Genomic DNA, 17,928 nt, shown 5'->3' on the forward strand with positions numbered 1-17,928 from the left:
TTCTCATTCAGGCTGCGCAACCAGATGAAAAGCTCACTGATGTGTAGAACCAGGATATCAGATCTAATCCGCTCACCTTTTGTGATGCCACAAAACGGAAAGTGATTCTGTCCATAACTTCTCAACGGCCACATGATACAGGATCGAAGAAAACGTTGAAACCCAGGTAGTAATTTGTAGGCCACAATGTTTTGTCTCAGATCCTTGCCAATAATCATGGGCATCAAAATGACTAACGAGAAAAACAGTCCGTGAAGAACAATTAAACACTTAGAGCAGCATCGACAAATCCCCTAATTAAGATGCCTAAGTGATGAAAAACCATGAGACTAATGACCGACAGTGCTCATAATAATGCGACACTATAGAACTAATAATCTTAAAAAACCACGACATTTGATAATTATGATATGATAACATCTAAAGTTCAGTGGCACGACACCGGTTGCAGGGCTCCACAACATTCAGCTCGACTGTAGAGGAAACTTTTGGCTTGATATACATTTCCACAGCCTGCACTGCCCTTTCAGCTTCAAGGATTGCATCTCTGCTTCTAATAAGAGAGCATGAGTAAGGATTTTCGCCAAAGCATCTAGGCCCACCTTTAGTGGTGTCCAATGTAAGGCGCACGAGTGATTTTGTAGACTCAACAATATGGCATGCTAACTCAACCAAGGTCCTAGCAGAAGTGAAATTAGTGATGTCCACGCGTTTGAGCTTGTCATGATGGTGCCGTGGCATCATCTGCAGAGCTGAGGGAGGTTCATCATCAAAAATTGAGACAAGCATCAAAGAAAGTCTCTAAGGAAGGAGAAGCATCAAAGAAAGACGAACCCAGTGAAAGAAAATCATAGTCCATTTCATCAAGAACAATAATAGCCAAGAACTTGAGGTGAAGGAATTGGCTAGACAACATCGGTGCATTGACTGTCTCCAAAAAGATGACAAATCCAATTATGTCCAAATGTATAGCTAGTGTAATATTGTAATATCAATATTGTAATAGCTACTGTCTTAGTGAAAAATTAACATGGGTGAAGGCCCCACGTCGTCTCCTCTGGGCGACTCGGGCGGCACCCCCGACGCCCGCCGCCGCCACCCCCCTCCCGGCCTTCTCTCCACCTCGCCGTCGCCGGAGCAGGGCACCAGAAGCCCAGTTGCCTGCTAGGAAGGCGGCGGCGGGAGCTTCTCTTGCCTGGACGGGCACCTCCTGCCCGGGTCAAGACTGTTAGTTTTGGAATATTGATTGTATTTCCAAGTATGTATACAGGGATACATATATACACGCTTGGGTGGCATGCAAGCATGCAAGCCTACCACAATACGATTGAATTAGTCTAACACTCCCCCGCAGTCTAATCATGGGCATCGCTAATGGTCAGACTAGACCGGAACTCCTGGAACAGCGAGGTAGGAAGACCCTTGGTGAAGACGTCAGCGTACTGTGATGTCGTGGGAACATGAAGGACCCGAGCATGACCAAGTGCAACCTTCTCACGAACAAAGTGGAGGTCGATCTCCACATGTTTCGTCCGCTGATGCTGTACTGGATTGCTGGAGAGATACATTGCACTGACGTTATCACAATAGACCAAAGTGGCTCGACGAAGAGGGCGGTGAAGCTCGAACAGTAGCTGTCGTAGCCAGGTGGCTTCAGCTACGCCATTCGCCACAGCACGATACTCAGCCTCAGCGCTGGATCGCGAGACCGTGTGCTGACGCTTGGAGGACCAGGATACCAAGTTGTCACCTAGGAACACTGCGTAGCCAGAAGTGGAGCGTCGAGTGTCCGGGCATCCAGCCCAGTCTGCATCCGTGTAGACAACAAGCTCTGTAGGTGACGAGCGGCGCATGGTCAGACCAAGTGAGAGAGTGCCTCGTAAGTACCGTAAAATCCGCTTGAGAGCCGCGAGATGAGGCTCCCTGGGTTCATGCATGTAGAGGCACACTTGCTGAACGGCAGAAGCAATATCCGGACGGGTGAAGGTCAGATACTGCAAGGCGCCAGCGAGACTGCGGTACTGCTTGGAATCAGCGACAGGAGGTCCATCTGCGGATAATTTGGAGTGTACATCAACAGGGGTGCTGCAAGGCTTGCACTCACTCATCCCGGCTCGCTCCAAAATCTCCTGAGAGTACTGTCGCTGAGAGAGAAATAAACCACCAGTAGAGCGTGTCACTGAAATACCCAGAAAGTGGTGAAGAGGACCCATATCTGTCATAGCAAACTCATGCTGGAGAGCCCCAATAATCTGCTTCAAAAGGCTGTCAGAAGAAGCAGTGAGAACAATGTCATCCACATATAGCAACAACAAAGCTGTGTTTGGCCCCCGTCGATATATAAATAATGAAGTGTCTGACTTTGCTTCAACAAAACCAAGTGAAATAAGGTGAGAGGCAAACCGATGATGCCAAGCACGCGGAGCCTGCGTCAGACCATATAAGGACTTGTTGAGCCGACAGACGAAATCTGGACAAGAGGAATCCACAAAGCCTGCAGGCTGAATGCAGTACACTGTCTCAGTGAGGGTGCCATGCAAGAACGCATTCTTCACATCCAGCTGGTGAATAGGCCAGTCCTGAGAGAGAGCCAGAGAGAGAACCACTCGAACTGTCGCGGGCTTGACCACGGGGCTGAACGTCTCATCATAATCAATACCAGGCCGCTGTGTGAAACCCCGAAGAACCCAACGAGCCTTGTAGCGATCCAAAGAACCATCTACAAGGAGCTTGTGACGAAAAATCCACTTGCCGGTGACAAGATTGACACCAGGAGGCCGTGGCACAAGACTCCAGGTGTCATTGGCGAGCAAGGCGTCATACTCAGCTTGCATTGCGGAGCGCCAATTTGGATCAGACAGAGCCCCACGGACAGAGGACGGCAGTGGCGACATGGGCACAGCGTGGAGGTTGAGGCGATCCACAGGCTGTGCGATGCCGGTCTTGCCGCGCGTGCGCATGGGATGCGCGTTGTCGACGGGGGCGATGGAGACCGGCCGCGTGGCCATCGTGCGGCCAGTGGGCGTGCTGTTGGTCGACCGGCTTGCCGCGGCCGCGGTGCTGCTGGCAGCAGCCTGCACGCGAGGTGCAGGGGCAGCAGCACCGGCCGGCTGGATCGACGCGGCGCGCGGCGCCGACTGAGCACTACTGGCAGCAACCCGTGCGTGAGCTACGGGGGCAGCAGGGCTTGTCGGGGCATGTCCGGCCGTGCCTGGGCCGTGGTGGCTAGGCGTCCTTGCTCCAGGGGACAGGGCGTCGTGCGGCGCCGTGACTGGTGTACCTGCAAGCACAGACCGAACTCCAGGGACTGGAGTGGTGAGATCTTGTTCGTCAACAAGAAAGTCCAAGGCGGAGGATGCCATGGGTGTGGTGGACATGTCGGCGAAAGGGAAGAAGGATTCGTCAAAAACGACATGTCGAGAGGTGAGGATGCGATTTGACTCTAGTTCGAGACACCGATAGCCTTTGTGTTCCGAGGAGTAGCCGAGAAAAACGCATAGGGATGAACGGGGTGCAAGTTTGTGGGGTGCTGTGGATGACATATTGGGATAACAGGCACACCCAAAGACTTTGAGGTGTTCATAGGAGGGCTGGGTGGAGAGGAGGTGGAAGAAAGGGGTGGAGAAAGCGAGGGTTTTGGTGGGTAGCCGGTTGATGAGGTATGTGGCGGTGTGAAGTGCCTCAACCCAGTAGACCGGAGGAAGGCTCGCCTGAAACAAGAGAGAACGCAGAATGTTATTAATAGTACGAATAGAGCGTTCGGCCTTGCCATTTTGCTGGGATGTGTAGGGACACGACATGCGAAGGGCAACACCGTGGGAGAGAAAGAACGTGCGGGCCAGGGAATTATCGAATTCGCGGCAGTTGTCGCACTGGACACTCTTGATGGTGATGCCAAACTGCGTGTGAACATATGCAAAAAAGTTTGAAAGAGTGGAGAACGTGTCGGATTTTAGGCGGAGCGGAAAGGTCCAAATGTAGTGTGAGCAATCATCTAAAATGACAAGATAATATTTATAGCCAGACACACTAACAATGGGAGATGTCCAAAGATCATAGTGTATCAAATCAAATTTATTTGCAGCTCTAGAGTTGGATGAACCAAAAGGAAGTCTAGTGTGATGCCCGAGCTGGCAAGCATGACATAAATGTAGAAGATCATCTTTATTACAAGAGATAACACTGGAGCTAATAAGTTTAGACAAAGCTTCGCGCCCAAGATGTCCGAGACGACGGTGCCATAGCGAAGTGGGTGCAGCGAGGAATGCGGAGGTGCTGGTGGCTGGTGGAAAGAACGGGTAGAGGTCGCCAGAGCTATTGCACCTAGCGATCACGTTCCTGGTTTGTAAATCCTTCACAGAAAGACCAAACGGATCAAATTCGATGGAACAATTGTTGTCGGTGGTAAAACGACGAATGGAAATCAAGTTCTTAATGATATGTGGAGAAACTAAAACATTGTTAAGAACTAGATTGCGATGTGGAAAAGAAAAGGTATGTGATCCGATGGCAGTGATAGGAAGTAAAGCACCATTGCCCACAATAATAGATGAAGGTGTAGAGGATGTGGGCGAGGAGATGGTGGAAAGTTTACCAGCGTCCGCAGTCATGTGCGAGCCGGCACCAGAGTCGGCGTACCACTCCGATGATGCCGGGGGGTTGAGGGTCATGGTGTTGAAAGACTGCACCAGAGAGTCCTGGTTCCATGCACCTCCATGGACGGGGTTCCAGGGCGTCGATGGCATCGGATATGACGTCCCCTGGAATGCCGGTGTCGAATGGGCACCTCCCCCGTAGGGGTATAGGTAGCCGGAGCCATAGACGCCGCTGCCGGGGGCACCGCCAAATGGTGCGCCGTACTGAGGAACGGCGGCGAAGGCCGGTGGAGGCGGTGGTGGGCGGCCGTACGGCCACATCTGGAGCGTCCCAGCCTAGGGATGGGCGAAGGACGGGTGCTGCCCCGGGAACGGCGCTGCCTGGGAGCCGTGGCCACCTGCTGGTGCGCCATAGCTGCGGGCTGGTGCGCCGTAGGCAGTAGTGGGCGGCTGCTGGCCGCCCTGCTGACCGCCCTGCTGGCTGCGGCCGCCTTTGCCGCGGCGGCGGCCGTTGCGTTGGCCGCCTAGCTGGCCGTTGCGGGCAGGGGCAGCAGGCGCGGACACGCCTCGACGGGCATGTGTGGCAGCCGGTGGTGCGGGCGTCGTGGCGACGAGGGCCGAGGGCGGGGACGGTGGCCGAGCATCGATGTCGATCTCCTCGAGCAGCAGGTGCGTACGGGCCTCAGCGAACGTCGGGAACGGGCGATGCATCTTCAAGATGGACACCATGTGGCGGTATTTGCCACTGAGGCCACGGAGAAGGGTGAGCACCATCTGGCGATCTCCGATGGGGTCGCCGAACTCGGTGAGGGACGCAGCCATGGTCTCCAACTTGCGGCAGAAGTCGGTGATCGTCATGGAGTCCTGGCGGAGGTTGCGGAATTGCGTCTCCAGGAGAAGGGCACGGGACTCCTTCTGGCCGAGGAACTCGTTCTCGAGGTAGCACCACGCCTCGCGTGCGGGGCGTGGCCGGATCATGAGCGACTGCTGCAAGTCGCTGGAGACGGTGTTGGAGATCCACGTCAAGACGACGCAGTCCACCTGGGTCCATACCGGGCGCTCGGGGAACGCCTCGTCCTCGAGAACATGGCGGGTGAGGGCGTACTTGCCGAGCACGGTGAGGAACATCCCGCGCCACTTGGTGTAGGTGTTCGTGGCCGTGTCGAGGATGATGGGGATGAGCGCCTTCACGTTGACGACGGCGGTGGCCTGCGCCCAGATAGCTTCGTGGGCGGCCTCATACTGTTGGAGGTATGCCCTAGAGGCAATCATAGAGATGATGATATTCCATTTGTATCCATGATTTGTATATTGTGTTCATTGAATATCCATTAAAGGCTACTTGAATTGATTTGCAATTATGTGAATTGTATGTGAAACTCTTTACTTGTATGGTTATTCTAAAGTTGTCCCTAGTCGGAGTTCATGTGAGGACACACATGAATATTAGACTAGCACATGTATTAGTTGATGACTATGTTTCACAAGTCATGGACATGGAGATGTTGAACTAATAATGTGGACACATGTGGAGACATGTGCTAGGACTGACCCAACACGAGAAGTAGTTCTCTCTTTAAACAACATATACGCTTTGTCCTTAGACCTGAGATTGTCGCATGTATTCTAGATGTGGATCGACCTACTTAGGGGCTATCAAACGCTACGCCGTAACAGGGTAGTTATAAAGGTAGCTTTCGGGTTTGTCAAGAAGCATGCTATGAGACATGGTCAATCAAGATGGGATTTGCCCCTCTCTGATTGAGAGTGATATCTCTGGGCCCCTCGAGTGATCGGATCCGAAAATGCATGGCCATGCTACGTACGGTTAAGAGTTAACCTACAAAGGGATTCCGGATCACAGGATCGAGAAAGAGCGGTCGGCTTGTAGCTAGACCAAATATCGTGAGGCAAAGGGAATAGCATGTATATTATGTTGTGATGGTTCGTCTGATATGATCTTCGTGTGCGTATAGGAGTTGGCACGTCTTGCTAGAGGCCGCTACCGACTATTGGGCCGAGTAGGAGTACTCGGGCCATGTCTATACGTATCCGAACCCATAGGGTCACACACTTAAGGGGCTGGAAGCCCAATTCGGATCTGATTCGAGTTGGATTAGGTTTAGAAGTGCTAATGGGCCTCGGATCCAGAGGCCCGTCAGGAACCTCTATAAATAGAGGGGTGGGGGCGCCCTAGGGTTTACACCTTTTTGGCGAAACACACCTACCGCGCCTCCCACGCCCTCGCCTGTTGCAACTCCTGGATCTAGCAGTCCAGCTTGCGACGCTTCCTCCCTGCACGTGTGGATACCTTGGAGGTGTTGCGCCTGCAGCACTTGGACGAGCCATCAACGAGCCGCCGACGAGCCACGACGAGCCGACGACGAGCCGCGGCACCGGAGGCGATCTTGCTGCACGTGGACGAGCTGCTGAGGAGCTGCTGGACGTGACGTAATCGACTACGTACGACTACGTTGATCGACTACGTACGACTACGTGATCGTCTTCACTGCATCGACGCATATCTACATCTTCCGCACCAGTAGTGCGTTGAGTGGTAATCCCGTGATCCTTATACGGCAGTTCTTCCTGGTTATACGCGGTAGAAATTTTGATTTGCGCTAGTGTAGCCTACCTCGTATCCCAACACATACTCGGCGAGAGCCGCGTTGCGGAGGCGAAGTTCCTCGTCACGGCGTGCCTTGTCAGCGCGTGCAGCAGCCTCGGCGGCCAGGCGACGTTCCTCGGTGGCCGTGGTGGCAGCCACAGCGGCAGCAGCCTCGTCCGTGGCATCTGCATCTGCCATGGCGAGTTAGGGCCGGCGGCGGCGCCCGGCTGAAGAAGCGGCGGGGCAGGCAGGCGGAGGGTGGATCGGCGACCGTGCTGGTGAGGCAGGGCGGGCGATCGGGCGCGGCGATCGGCTCGGCGGCGCTCCAGGCGAGTGGATCAGCGACGGAAGCGGCGAGCAAGGACCGGCGGCGCGCTAGGGTTGCGGAAGCGGATCGTAACCGCGTGATACCATGTTAGTTTTGGAATATTGATTGTATTTCCAAGTATGTGTACAGGGATACATATATACACGCTTGGGTGGCATGCAAGCATGCAAGCCTACCACAATACGATTGAATTAGTCTAACAAAGACGAGGCGACGCCTCCATGGAGGCGGCGGCGACGACCCGGGCCCGTCAGATCCGGTGTCCAGGAGACCGGATCCGGCGCCCCCGGTGGCGGATCTGTGAAGAGTTGCTCCACCAACAGCTCGTCAGCGAGCGGCGGGCTCTGGCGCGGATGTTAGCAGTGCCAAGACGGGGGAGCAGCTCGACGACACGCGTGGCCGGCGGTCTGACGGGGGAGCAGTGCGGTGGCGGCCTGGCAGGGGACGCGCACAGTAGCTCCGCCCTCGTAGGGGCGCGGCCCAGCTGCGGTTCAGCGGGAAGCAGCGCGGCAGAGGATGAGCGAGTCCTAGCGGCGGCTTTGGTCGGCAGTGCAGTTGCGACGGATGGAGGTGGTCGGGTGGGGGAGCGGCGCAGTGGCCTGCGGTGGTCTGGTAGGGGAGCGGAGGCCTGGTAGGGCCAGCCACTCAGCAGCGCGTCCCCGATGGGTGGAGGCCGGTGGGGACGTGACCTGACGGCCTGAAGGTTTGGCAAGGTGGCTGGTGGAGTGACGCGGGGCCGTGGTGCTGCGGGAGGCGACTGCCGGCCTCGTGCGGGCACGACCAGTGCGACTAGTGCGCGTGAGGAGCTACGGTCCTCGACGAGGCGGGGGCGGCCAAGGGCGCCGCTGACGTGGTCTCACCCGCGCCCACCGCTGCCAAGCTGGGCTCCTTCGACGTGAGATGTGCCGGCTGCATGGCCTCCCGTGCCTTCAACGGTGGCGGCATGGTGTCACGGACAGAGTGGTCTACACAAGGCATGTCCGCGACACCATGGAGGCGCGACAGGGACGCCTGGCGCAGAGGCGCACTGGTGGCATCGAGGTGGTGTTGCAGGCGTCGTCAGGCCACCTTTCTCCTCAGCTGAGGAGTTGCGGAGGCAGCGACGGGAGAGGGAGGCGGCTGGGCACGGTGCGGTCGGGAGAGCGCATGGTGGCAAGGAGGAGTGCAGCGGCCGGGAGGAGCACGGCAAGCGGCTGCGCGGCGTCAGCAAGGAGGTGCAAGTAGTGGAGGGCGTTGCACATGGGCAACAATGGAGGGCGGGGACAGAAACAGAGGTGGAGATACGGCGGCATGGCAAGTGGAGGCGTGGCGGCGGCGGCGCCTCGGCTGGGTAGCCATAGCAATGGCCCGGGAGTGCCGAACCAGGTACGTGCTGTGAGGGGTTGTATTGCTCCGGGTGAAAGCCCTCACCGACCTTCGCACTAGTGGACATGACGGCGGTGTCCTAGGACGTCGTCTCCCCGTTGAGGGTGTCATGTTGGAGCTACGACCCTCCTGCATAGGGTTCTCTGGGTGAAAACCCTGTCCAAATCCTGGACGAGCGATGGCGGCGCCAATGGCGTCGTACCCTCCTTGGAGGCATCGTTTCTAGAGACCCAACTTGATTCGTGGCACTGCTAATCAATTGTCACGAGCGGTCATAGCCGAGGGTGGCAACTCCGCGCGCGTGGTGAGCTGAATGGGTGTTGCTGAGCCCATATGCAGGTGTTCGAAGTTATGGTGGTGGCTAGGGGTTGTTGCATGGTTATCAGATTTGGCTGTTTGCAGTGGACCGCGGCGGCTGACCTGGCAGTGATCAGTGCAGTGCGGGACTGCGTCAGAGGATGGCGCTTGCGGCAACGACAGCATGCGGATCGCGGCGGGTTTCTTAGCCTTGCTGGGCCATCCGGTGCGGTACATTGTCGGAAGACAGAGCAAGTGACTTCTCTGGCTTGCTGACACGGCGGAGAAGGCTATGTACGAGGGTGAAGCAACGAGGCGAGGTCGACACACTGCGGCGCCTTGGCTAATCAATGGAGATCTTGGAGAGTGGGGCAATATCACTCAACATTATGACAACAACAAAAGAAATGCATCCGTGGTGTCGAGTACTGCGGCGGGCGTGGTGCGGTGTATCTTCGAGGCGACGAGAGAGAGGAGTCCAACGGCGGATGTGGCGAGGCCCCCGCGCGTTGTGTTATTGTGGCGACGACTGTGAGGCAGCTTGCGAGAGGTCCGAATTCAGTGCTATCACCCTGTTAGATGGAGAGTGATGTTACAACGGAACTACGGCGGAAGGTCCTGCATGACAGTGGCCTTCTCGGTGCGGTGTTGTCTGCTTCTCGATTCTACGTTGACGCTAGGTTTCGCTGTAAGGTTTCGGTGACTTCTTGACCATGTGTATGGTGGTACGGGCTGCGGTAAGGCTTCGGTTCTGTCACCGAGGTGTTGTGAGGAGTGGAGTTTGGCGATGGTTGATGTTCCAATCCAACCGGCCGATGTGTTGTAGAGTTGAGTTGCGTGTGAGGCATGGTGCGGCATGCGTTGAGGATCCAATCCAACCTGTCGGTGCCTGCGTTATTTTTTTCTCATTTTCTTATTTTCGTCCAATCTGAACTTCATCTTCTTTATTAATATAATCGGCAGATCTTCTGCCTGGTTCGTTTAAAAAATAAAAAAATATCAATAATGCAACTGTACCTCAGTTGGAGAATCTATTGTAAGACTTTCAAGGTTTGGCATCTTGGAAGGAAGCTCGGTACAAGCATAATAGGTGGCATCTTTACATCGCATGCGTAATTTCTTGATCTGCGGTGAATTTCCAAGTGATAGTTTTACATCGAGGTCACCTGCAAAGTCAAAGCTGGAGAGATTCGGAGCTTTGCTCTCTATCGCTTCCAGATTGCTGCAAGTTGACACCTCAAGGAAGCTGAGCCGCTGCAGGCTAGGTATTTTCAAGCAAATTATCTCACTGCAATACCTGAGATCCAAACTCTCCACAACAACACAACCTGCAAGAAAACACTCTAGTTCTCCATCCGCAATATGCACCATATACAACTGTAGTCTAGTCAGGCTTTTCAAGCAACCAAATTTGGTAGTGGGGTGAAATTCACAACTGGCAAGAAAAAGATACTGAAGTGACTCTCCAGCCCCATCCGCAAAAAGTGAGCATGGAAAATTGTACTTTGCGCCTATTATTCCAAATAGGCTAAGGATCAATTCTTCAATCCCTGGTTTAACAGCAATCTGAAGCCAACTGTCGAGATGCTCCAGATGACAATTGTTCTTCTCATCGTAAGATGCATAAACCTCAAGGTTGAATGCCTTCACGCCAATGCCTAGAGTGGTTTTTCAAAATGTGGTCAACTTTGTTTGTGAAATATCTCACTAATTTGTCCTTTTGGCATGTATTTTCATTTAACCCAAATGTCTCTTCACTGAAGGTGAGGTTGGGACGGCCTCTCCATGAACGTGCAAAAGCACGAGACACGCAAGCAACTTGGGCAGCATCTCGCATTGGCATAAGGGAATGTATATGACACCAAATGTCCTGCATGCACACATGAGAGTAAAATCATCATTGGAATTATAATGGCATCAAATGATTTACTCCATTTGGAAAAGAAAAGGTAATATGACTATAAAGAGTTAGCAGTCTAGCCTAGGTGCTCAGTGCATGATTACACAAAGTGCACTTAATTACAGAGATGGAGAATGCATAGAAATTTAATCGTCAAAGATATAATGAGACTAAATTCTAGGCGGTACCATTGGAAGGCTCGGCCCTGAAATTTTATCTTGTTGATTGCGTGAGGCCCTTCTTTTATTCCTTGAAGTAGTTATCCCATCTGCAACATATCATGAATCGATATCAATTATACAGACATCAACAAAAGAACAAGATAGCTTTGTAGGTGCAATACAACATGCTTTCATATCAAACATACACAGCTATGGAGCCTTGCCCGTGTAGAAGAAAATCCACATCAGAGGCAAACAATGAATTGCGCACCAATTTGGAATCATTTTGGTGGAGGCTTGCGAATTCAATAGGTAAAAACTGAAATATCAAAAAAAAACCATGAAGAGGAACAAAAATGGCTTACCGCGGGCTTAGATTTGGCCCAACAGCCTCATGGCACGACGATGCCTCATCTCCATCTCCCACTCACAGCCTGTATGAGTGAAGGCAGTAAGGAGTGAGGAGGGGGAATCCCAATCTCTCCGTAATCCGAGGGAAGTTTGATAGAAAACGTGTTTGTGTCGCCGACTGCGATTGCCTACACCCGGCAAATTTGGTTGGAACCCCTTCCTTACCATCGGGTGGGCCCATCCTCCCCCTTACCTTTTTTCTCCTTATGTCGCCAATGTTGCTCGACCATAGCCATCGACTAGGGTTAGGGTTTGGGGGTTACTAGATGGGGTCATTCTTCGGTGGCCTAGAGAGGCCCTGGGCCACGAGCCAACGAGCGACTGGTGGTGGAGGTGGATTGCGCACGAGGCAGTACATCACCGGCAGCCATGAGTGGTGCAAGATAGTCGACGAGTGGTAAAGGTAGTGGGGTTATCACCGTAAAAAACCTTAGTGAATCCAAGATAGGACGGCGGTGGACAAGGGCAAGAATCCATCGAAGAAGGTGGGAGGGAGGAGGAAGATGAGGAGAACTTACCGGAGATGGATGTAAAAGGAGGAAGAGGGCTCGTCGAGGATTGGAGCGGCGGCGCTGTGCCGGCTGCTAGATTGATTCAATCATATATGCTATTGATAATAAGCCTTGCCTATACCAAGAGTGGGAGGATCTAAGTGAACCCTACCTCGCCGCCTCGGATGAGGATTGGAGGAAGTCCTATGGACCTATGGGCTCATGTAAGGCCCATTTCCATTTATGTGTCCCTTGTTGAAACCCACGCTACCAAGCCAATCCCTTCTGACTGCCGCTTGCCATGGCCACCTACTGCCATGTCTACCCAAAAAAAATGTCATTTATTTTGTACATTGCTACTATAGCTCGATCCTCAGCAACCATGAACATTTAAATGATTGAGAAAAATACATGTGTTGTCATGGACAGCTAGTGAAAGTAGCTTCAATTCAAGATAAAATGTGAAAACTTCAATTCAAGATATGTTTGCTGGAAGGACAACCGCTTACATTCAAGGTAAAGGTGGTCTCCAATGATTGATAAGCGTCAGAAAAGGAAACCTGAGAAACAATGTCATAGGTCACTCCATCACAACACTCAAAAAATTGTGGAGAATTTTTATAGGTGACGTTGCTTTATTATATGACTATTGTAATATAGTTATGCTAGTCTATAGTCACCTAAAAGTGTAAGAGAACATACCTCAAATTCAAGAAATTATGGTAGAGTTTCAAGATTTGGCATGCGGAATGGAAGCTCGGTACGAGCATAAATGGCAGCATCATAAGTTTCTCCTAGTGAGAGTGGTACATGGAGCTCACCTACGAATTGAAAAGCTGGGGAGATACAAAGCTTTGCTCTCTGTCACTCTCAGCCTTTCGCAGGTTGACACCTGACACCTCGATGTAGCTGAGCTGCCGCAGGCAAGGTATGTCGAGGCTTTCTATCGAATTGCAGTAGCTGAGTTCAAACCACTCGAGAACCATGTTCAGATCTACAAATGCAACGTCGAATCCCAGATTTGGGTACCCAAATGGCTTCACGTGAAATTTTTTTTGATGAACTACAAAATTGTAAATCACATCTAGAGCTACAATTTGTATATAGATCTTCATCTATATTCATAGAACATTATCTTTTTAAAACTATGCCGCACAATGTACAGAATAACCACGCTTTCGATGGACGAGAAATTTAAAAATAACCCTGTCAAAGAGAGAAGTCATCCATCATGTAAATAATAGTGAGATCCATGGCCTTCTCACCCTTCTCTCCCTCTCAGAGAGAGAGATTTCTACTAAATTAAAAGATATATAAAATACAAAAAAGGGTCACCCTAAACTTGGTTCCACGATCAGCCCACTTCAGCCCATTACCACGTAAGAGCAACTCACCGGCCGAGGCAAGTACTTTTCCTTCTTTTCTAGCAAAATTCATTCAGTTATGCTATAGCTACTATTTTTTGCCTTTGATTTCACATTCATTCGACATTTTGAAAGACTTTTTATATCATGTGTAATCTGCTTTAAAAAATCTAGAACACTAAATCAAACTTTTATGTGGTGATATGTTGAAACAAACATTCGTGTTAGATATGGTATGTCTAAGAATTATGTTGTTCAAAGGCGAAATAGCCGATTTGGTGCTTCGATGTAGTCTTGTCAGAGATCGAGTTTCGGCCCTTACCTTTTGAAACGTAAACTAAGGGGGTTTGGGAACACCGTACTAAACTTTAGCACCTATCGTATCGGATGTTTGGATACTAATTAGGAGTATTAAATATAGTCTAATTATAAAAACTAATTGCACAGATGGAATCTAATTCGCGAGATGAATCTATTAAGCCTAATTAGTCCATAATTTGACAATGAGGTGCTACAGTAACCATTTGCTAATGATGAATTAATTAACCTTAACAAATTCATCTCACGAATTAGACTCCATTTGTGCAATTAGTTTTGTAATTACATCATGTTTAGTCCTTCTAATTAGCATCCGAACATCCGATGTGACCCTACTAAAATTTAGCACCTCGTATCCAAACACCTCCTAAATCTCTCAACTTTTATTTCTCGAGTCAATCCAGTCCATGGCTTAATTATGCGACAACATAAGGTTGCTGCAAATATATACATGGCTTAATTACAATATGCATGTAATTTACACATGTGGTGTTTTAGGTTTGTTTTGAGAACTGCTCTAGCATAAGAAAACAGGTGAACACCCATTACTGAAAAACTAAGCATTCATCCCGAGTCTCAGTATCGGTTGTATTTTGGCTCGATATTAATGTGAGTATTAATACCGGGCCTAACGGCTAGCCCCGAAGAGCCCCTCGTGTGCCCCTTCCCGGTACTAAAGGGGTACCTCCCCTCACGCGTCAGCCCCCCTTCTCTCTCTCACCCCACGCTCATCCCCCTCCCCACACGTACTTATCCGCTCGTCCCCCTCATCCGGCCTCTCACCCATGCCTCTCTCCCCCACACAGATCGATCCCCTCGCCGCCCCTACCGTCGCCGCCCATCTTCTCCCCCCCTCCGCTCGCCCCTCACCTCTTACATGTGCCGAGGAGCAACGGCGGGGCAAGGAGCGGTGGAGCTCTGGCGGAGGGTTCGGCGGAGCAAGGAGCGCGTGGATCTTGGAGTAGCGGCCACCTCTCCCTCAAATCCGACAGCGGCAACCGGCAGGCTGAGGAGCGGCGGCGGTGGCTGAGCAGCGTAAGTACGCCGCTTCCCTCCCTCCCTCCCTCTCTGGTGCGAGGCTCAGGTGCTGTGCGGCCGGGGCTCCGGTGTTCGGGCGGACAGCGGCGGGGTGTGGCCAAGGTTCCATTCAGCGGATTTTCTTTTTTTATTTTTTAATATCCCTTTAGTATCGGTTATTTGACCCGGTACTAAAGGAAGGCCACCTTTAATACTGAAGTAGCAATATCGATTGTACAACCGGTACTAAAGTGGGATTAGGAACCGGTACTGAAGGCGCTTTCCCGACCAATGTACACATGTACAGCAGTATTTTGTCCCGATCCTCGATCACGGATGCCGGAATGATTGAGGAGAGGAACGCAACTTGTGAAGAACCAACTAACTAAAGGAGCTTCGACAAATTCTGATGAGCCCGTAATTTCATGCCGAGCCACTGATGCCTCGCAGGACCTGCGCACTGCAGTCTGCAAGTGCAACGACCTCGACGCGCACGGCAACACGGGCGCGGCCTGACCGGCTCATCGTCAGCTAGGTGACGGCGCACGGCGCGGCGGCGGCGGCAGGTCCGGCTCCTCCGGCAGCCGGCCGCTTGACGAACCGGCCCTTCATCCGCGGCCGCTTCTCCGCGTTCAGCTTCCGCACCTCGTACCGTATCTTCTTGGCGAACAGCCTCGTCCGCCGCTTCTCCCGGTACCGCGAAACCCGCGCCTCCCGCCCGCCGCCGCCCATCCCCAGCCGCGGCGTCAACGCCTCCCCACCTAGCCGTCCTCCTCCGGCCATCCACACGCCCTGCACACCACGCAACAACCACGAACCCAATTGCGGTTACAATCTGAAGCACATGCGCGATCGATCGATCGACGAGCAGCGTAATAATTCGCAAGCAAATCACGTACCGAGTGGTGGGCGTGATGGGGCCAGAAGTCGTCGAGCTGGACGTCCGGCCGCTGGCCGTCGGTCCACGGCGAGCTCCCCCAGCTCTCGATGACGGCCTCGTAGTTGAGTCTGAGATCCAGGCTCCTCTTCAAGAACTGCGCGTCCGCGGCGACGCCGTTGCTTGCCGCCGACGCCTTCTGTTCGAAACAGTAGTCCTCGTCATTATCGATCACCGTGGGCGAGCTGCAGTTGAAGTCTATGTCCAGTACCTCGGCCGATTCCTCCGGCTTCACCTCCGCAGGGCTACGACCGAGAGCACCCATGTCGCCGTGGGAGACCACGATGCTGTCGGGCTCCATCTTTAGTACCCGCCCGCCGTCTTCCGCCGGCGTCGTCATTAGTCCTAGGCTCTCCATGTAGAACGATTCGTCAAGCTGGTTGCCGTCGTCGAGCCCTTGGCCAAGGAGCGCTTCCATGTCCGCGGCGAACTCCCTGAGTTCGGCGTCCGTCGGGCCGAAGCCGGCAAAGCTGTCCGGGAGCTGCTGCACGGGCGATTCTGCAGCCACCGGCGCCGCCTTTGCATGCTCCACGTTGCTGTCGTCGGCGTCCTCCCTGCAGCATGGGGCAGCAGCCGGCGAGTCGTCATCGATCGGCGGCGGCGAGCAGAGCTCGGCGAGGGCGCGGTCGAACGTCGGCACGCAGTACAGCAACTGCTCCTCCGCCGCCTCCTCCGACTCCTCGTCCTCGGCCTTCCGCTCCTCCGACGACTCGACGGTCATCTCCGGCACGACGATGAGCTTCCTCGACAGCAGCTGCCCGACGCTCTTGACCTGCGGCCTCCTGGTGCGCGCCTTGCGCCTGGACCACGCCGCCGGCGCGACCTGCTGGCGCTTCTTCGACATCAGCGTCGACGTCGACGGCGCGCCGCCCTCGAACGCCGAGAGTGGGTGCATCGGCGACGTCGGGCGCAGGCGGAGGCGCTCGTGCCGCCTGGCGAGCGGGTTGGCCGAGTGCACCGACGCATCGCAGCCCTGGCACAGGAAGGCGTCGTCGGCCGCGCAGTACCACCGCGCGCGCCGCCGCAGGCAGCTGTCGCAGGCGCGCGCGGCCTTGCCGCCCACGGCGGCGCCGGCCGCCGCCGCCTTCGAGCCGCTCATGTGCCGCCGCCGACAGGCGCGGCGTTCCTCTGGGTGGAGTGATCCCAAGAAACTTTACAGAAAGCTAGGTGCTCCTAACGTGCTGGAGCTGGACGGAATCACGGAATCGTAGCGTGACAAAATCGCAAGAAAATATCATCGGATTAGGGCTGGTGCATGAGTGTGAGGGCCATGGCCCAGCATGGCTCTTTTTTGGGGACCTCGGCCGCAATGCCAAGTGTACTTTCCACTTTTAGTGTAGACGTGGGGGGCCCACCTGCAGGCCTTATCTGGGAGGCGATTGGCCCGTTGGCAACACCCCATCCGATTCCTCAATATTTGATTGGCTGCCGCTGGATTTTCCGTGGGGCCACGGCATGGCCCTGCGACACGTTGGAGGAATACTGGTGGGACCACCAGCACAAGACGGCCACCCAATGAAAAGTCGTTCTCTGTATTGTATCCATCAGTTGAGCGTGATGCTGCTTCTGCGTACGCATTAAGTGACCTATATATGGATTTTTGAACTTTGGCTAGAATATCCTCCAAACGCTTGGGAAAAAAATTAATAATATCGTATATGTGATTTCAGTGGATTAATCTTGCTTGTTAATTAGAAAATGAGAATCTCAAAGCCAACTTTACGTGAATATGTTGATGTTCACCTACTGATACCATGAAACTTGTTGTTTTTGAGGTAGCTTAAATGAATAGCTACCTTTCTTTGAGAGGTTTATAGATGCATCAAGTGACACATACATTCAACGGAAGTAATTTAGCATATCCAGAGACTTCCTTGGAATTGGAGAAGCCAAATTGGTCACGCTAATCACCATCATATATTTGTAACGTACGTGTACACGGATGATTGGACATTGTTCTTATTTTACTTTTGAGTGGAAATCATTGTACACTATTAAGGCAGGTGGCACGACTATCAATAGTTGAGCTCTACACTCTTCTATTTTCATGCATGCTCAAGCATAATAAGACTCGCACACATGAGCTCTATTATTCCTCCCTCCTCTCATTCCCTTCTTCCACCTCTCTTCGTCTAT

The 17,928-nt window shown here is 52.9% G+C and overlaps 1 protein-coding gene and 1 pseudogene across 3 annotated transcripts; both read right to left on the bottom strand.

Annotated features, from left to right (window-relative positions):
- Positions 1-420: 420 nt before the first annotated feature.
- On the bottom strand, positions 421-13,142 carry LOC140221693 (putative F-box/FBD/LRR-repeat protein At3g49030; annotated as a pseudogene).
- Positions 13,143-15,047: 1,905 nt separating this feature from the next.
- Positions 15,048-17,102, bottom strand: LOC117837825 (zinc finger protein CONSTANS-LIKE 16). Of its 3 annotated transcripts, none has more exons than XM_034719465.2 (3): positions 16,004-17,102; positions 15,755-15,928; positions 15,048-15,647 (listed from the first exon to the last, which is right to left on the bottom strand). In XM_034719465.2, exons 1-3 carry the CDS (start codon positions 16,889-16,891, stop codon positions 15,387-15,389), a joined length of 1,323 nt encoding a protein of 440 aa, XP_034575356.1. In that variant the 5' UTR covers positions 16,892-17,102; the 3' UTR covers positions 15,048-15,386. The 3 variants fall into 3 exon arrangements, with proteins under 3 accessions (XP_034575356.1, XP_034574619.1, XP_034573870.1); XM_034718728.2 differs by having other exon boundaries at positions 15,755-15,931; XM_034717979.2 differs by having other exon boundaries at positions 15,755-17,101.
- Between the last annotated feature and the right edge of the window lie 826 nt (positions 17,103-17,928).

This window comes from Setaria viridis, chromosome 1 (assembly GCF_005286985.2).
Source record: "Setaria viridis chromosome 1, Setaria_viridis_v4.0, whole genome shotgun sequence".
Lineage (NCBI taxonomy): Eukaryota > Viridiplantae > Streptophyta > Magnoliopsida > Poales > Poaceae > Setaria > Setaria viridis.

Excerpts from the sequence above, each read along its gene's own strand:
- LOC117837825 (XM_034717979.2), bottom strand. The coding sequence starts at position 16,891 with ATGAGCGGCTCGAAGGCGGCGGCGGCCGGCGCCGCCGTGGGCGGCAAG. Across the intron at positions 15,648-15,754 it reads CCCATCACGCCCACCACTCG|GGCGTGTGGATGGCCGGAGG; the intron begins GTACGTGATTTG and ends CGTGGTGTGCAG.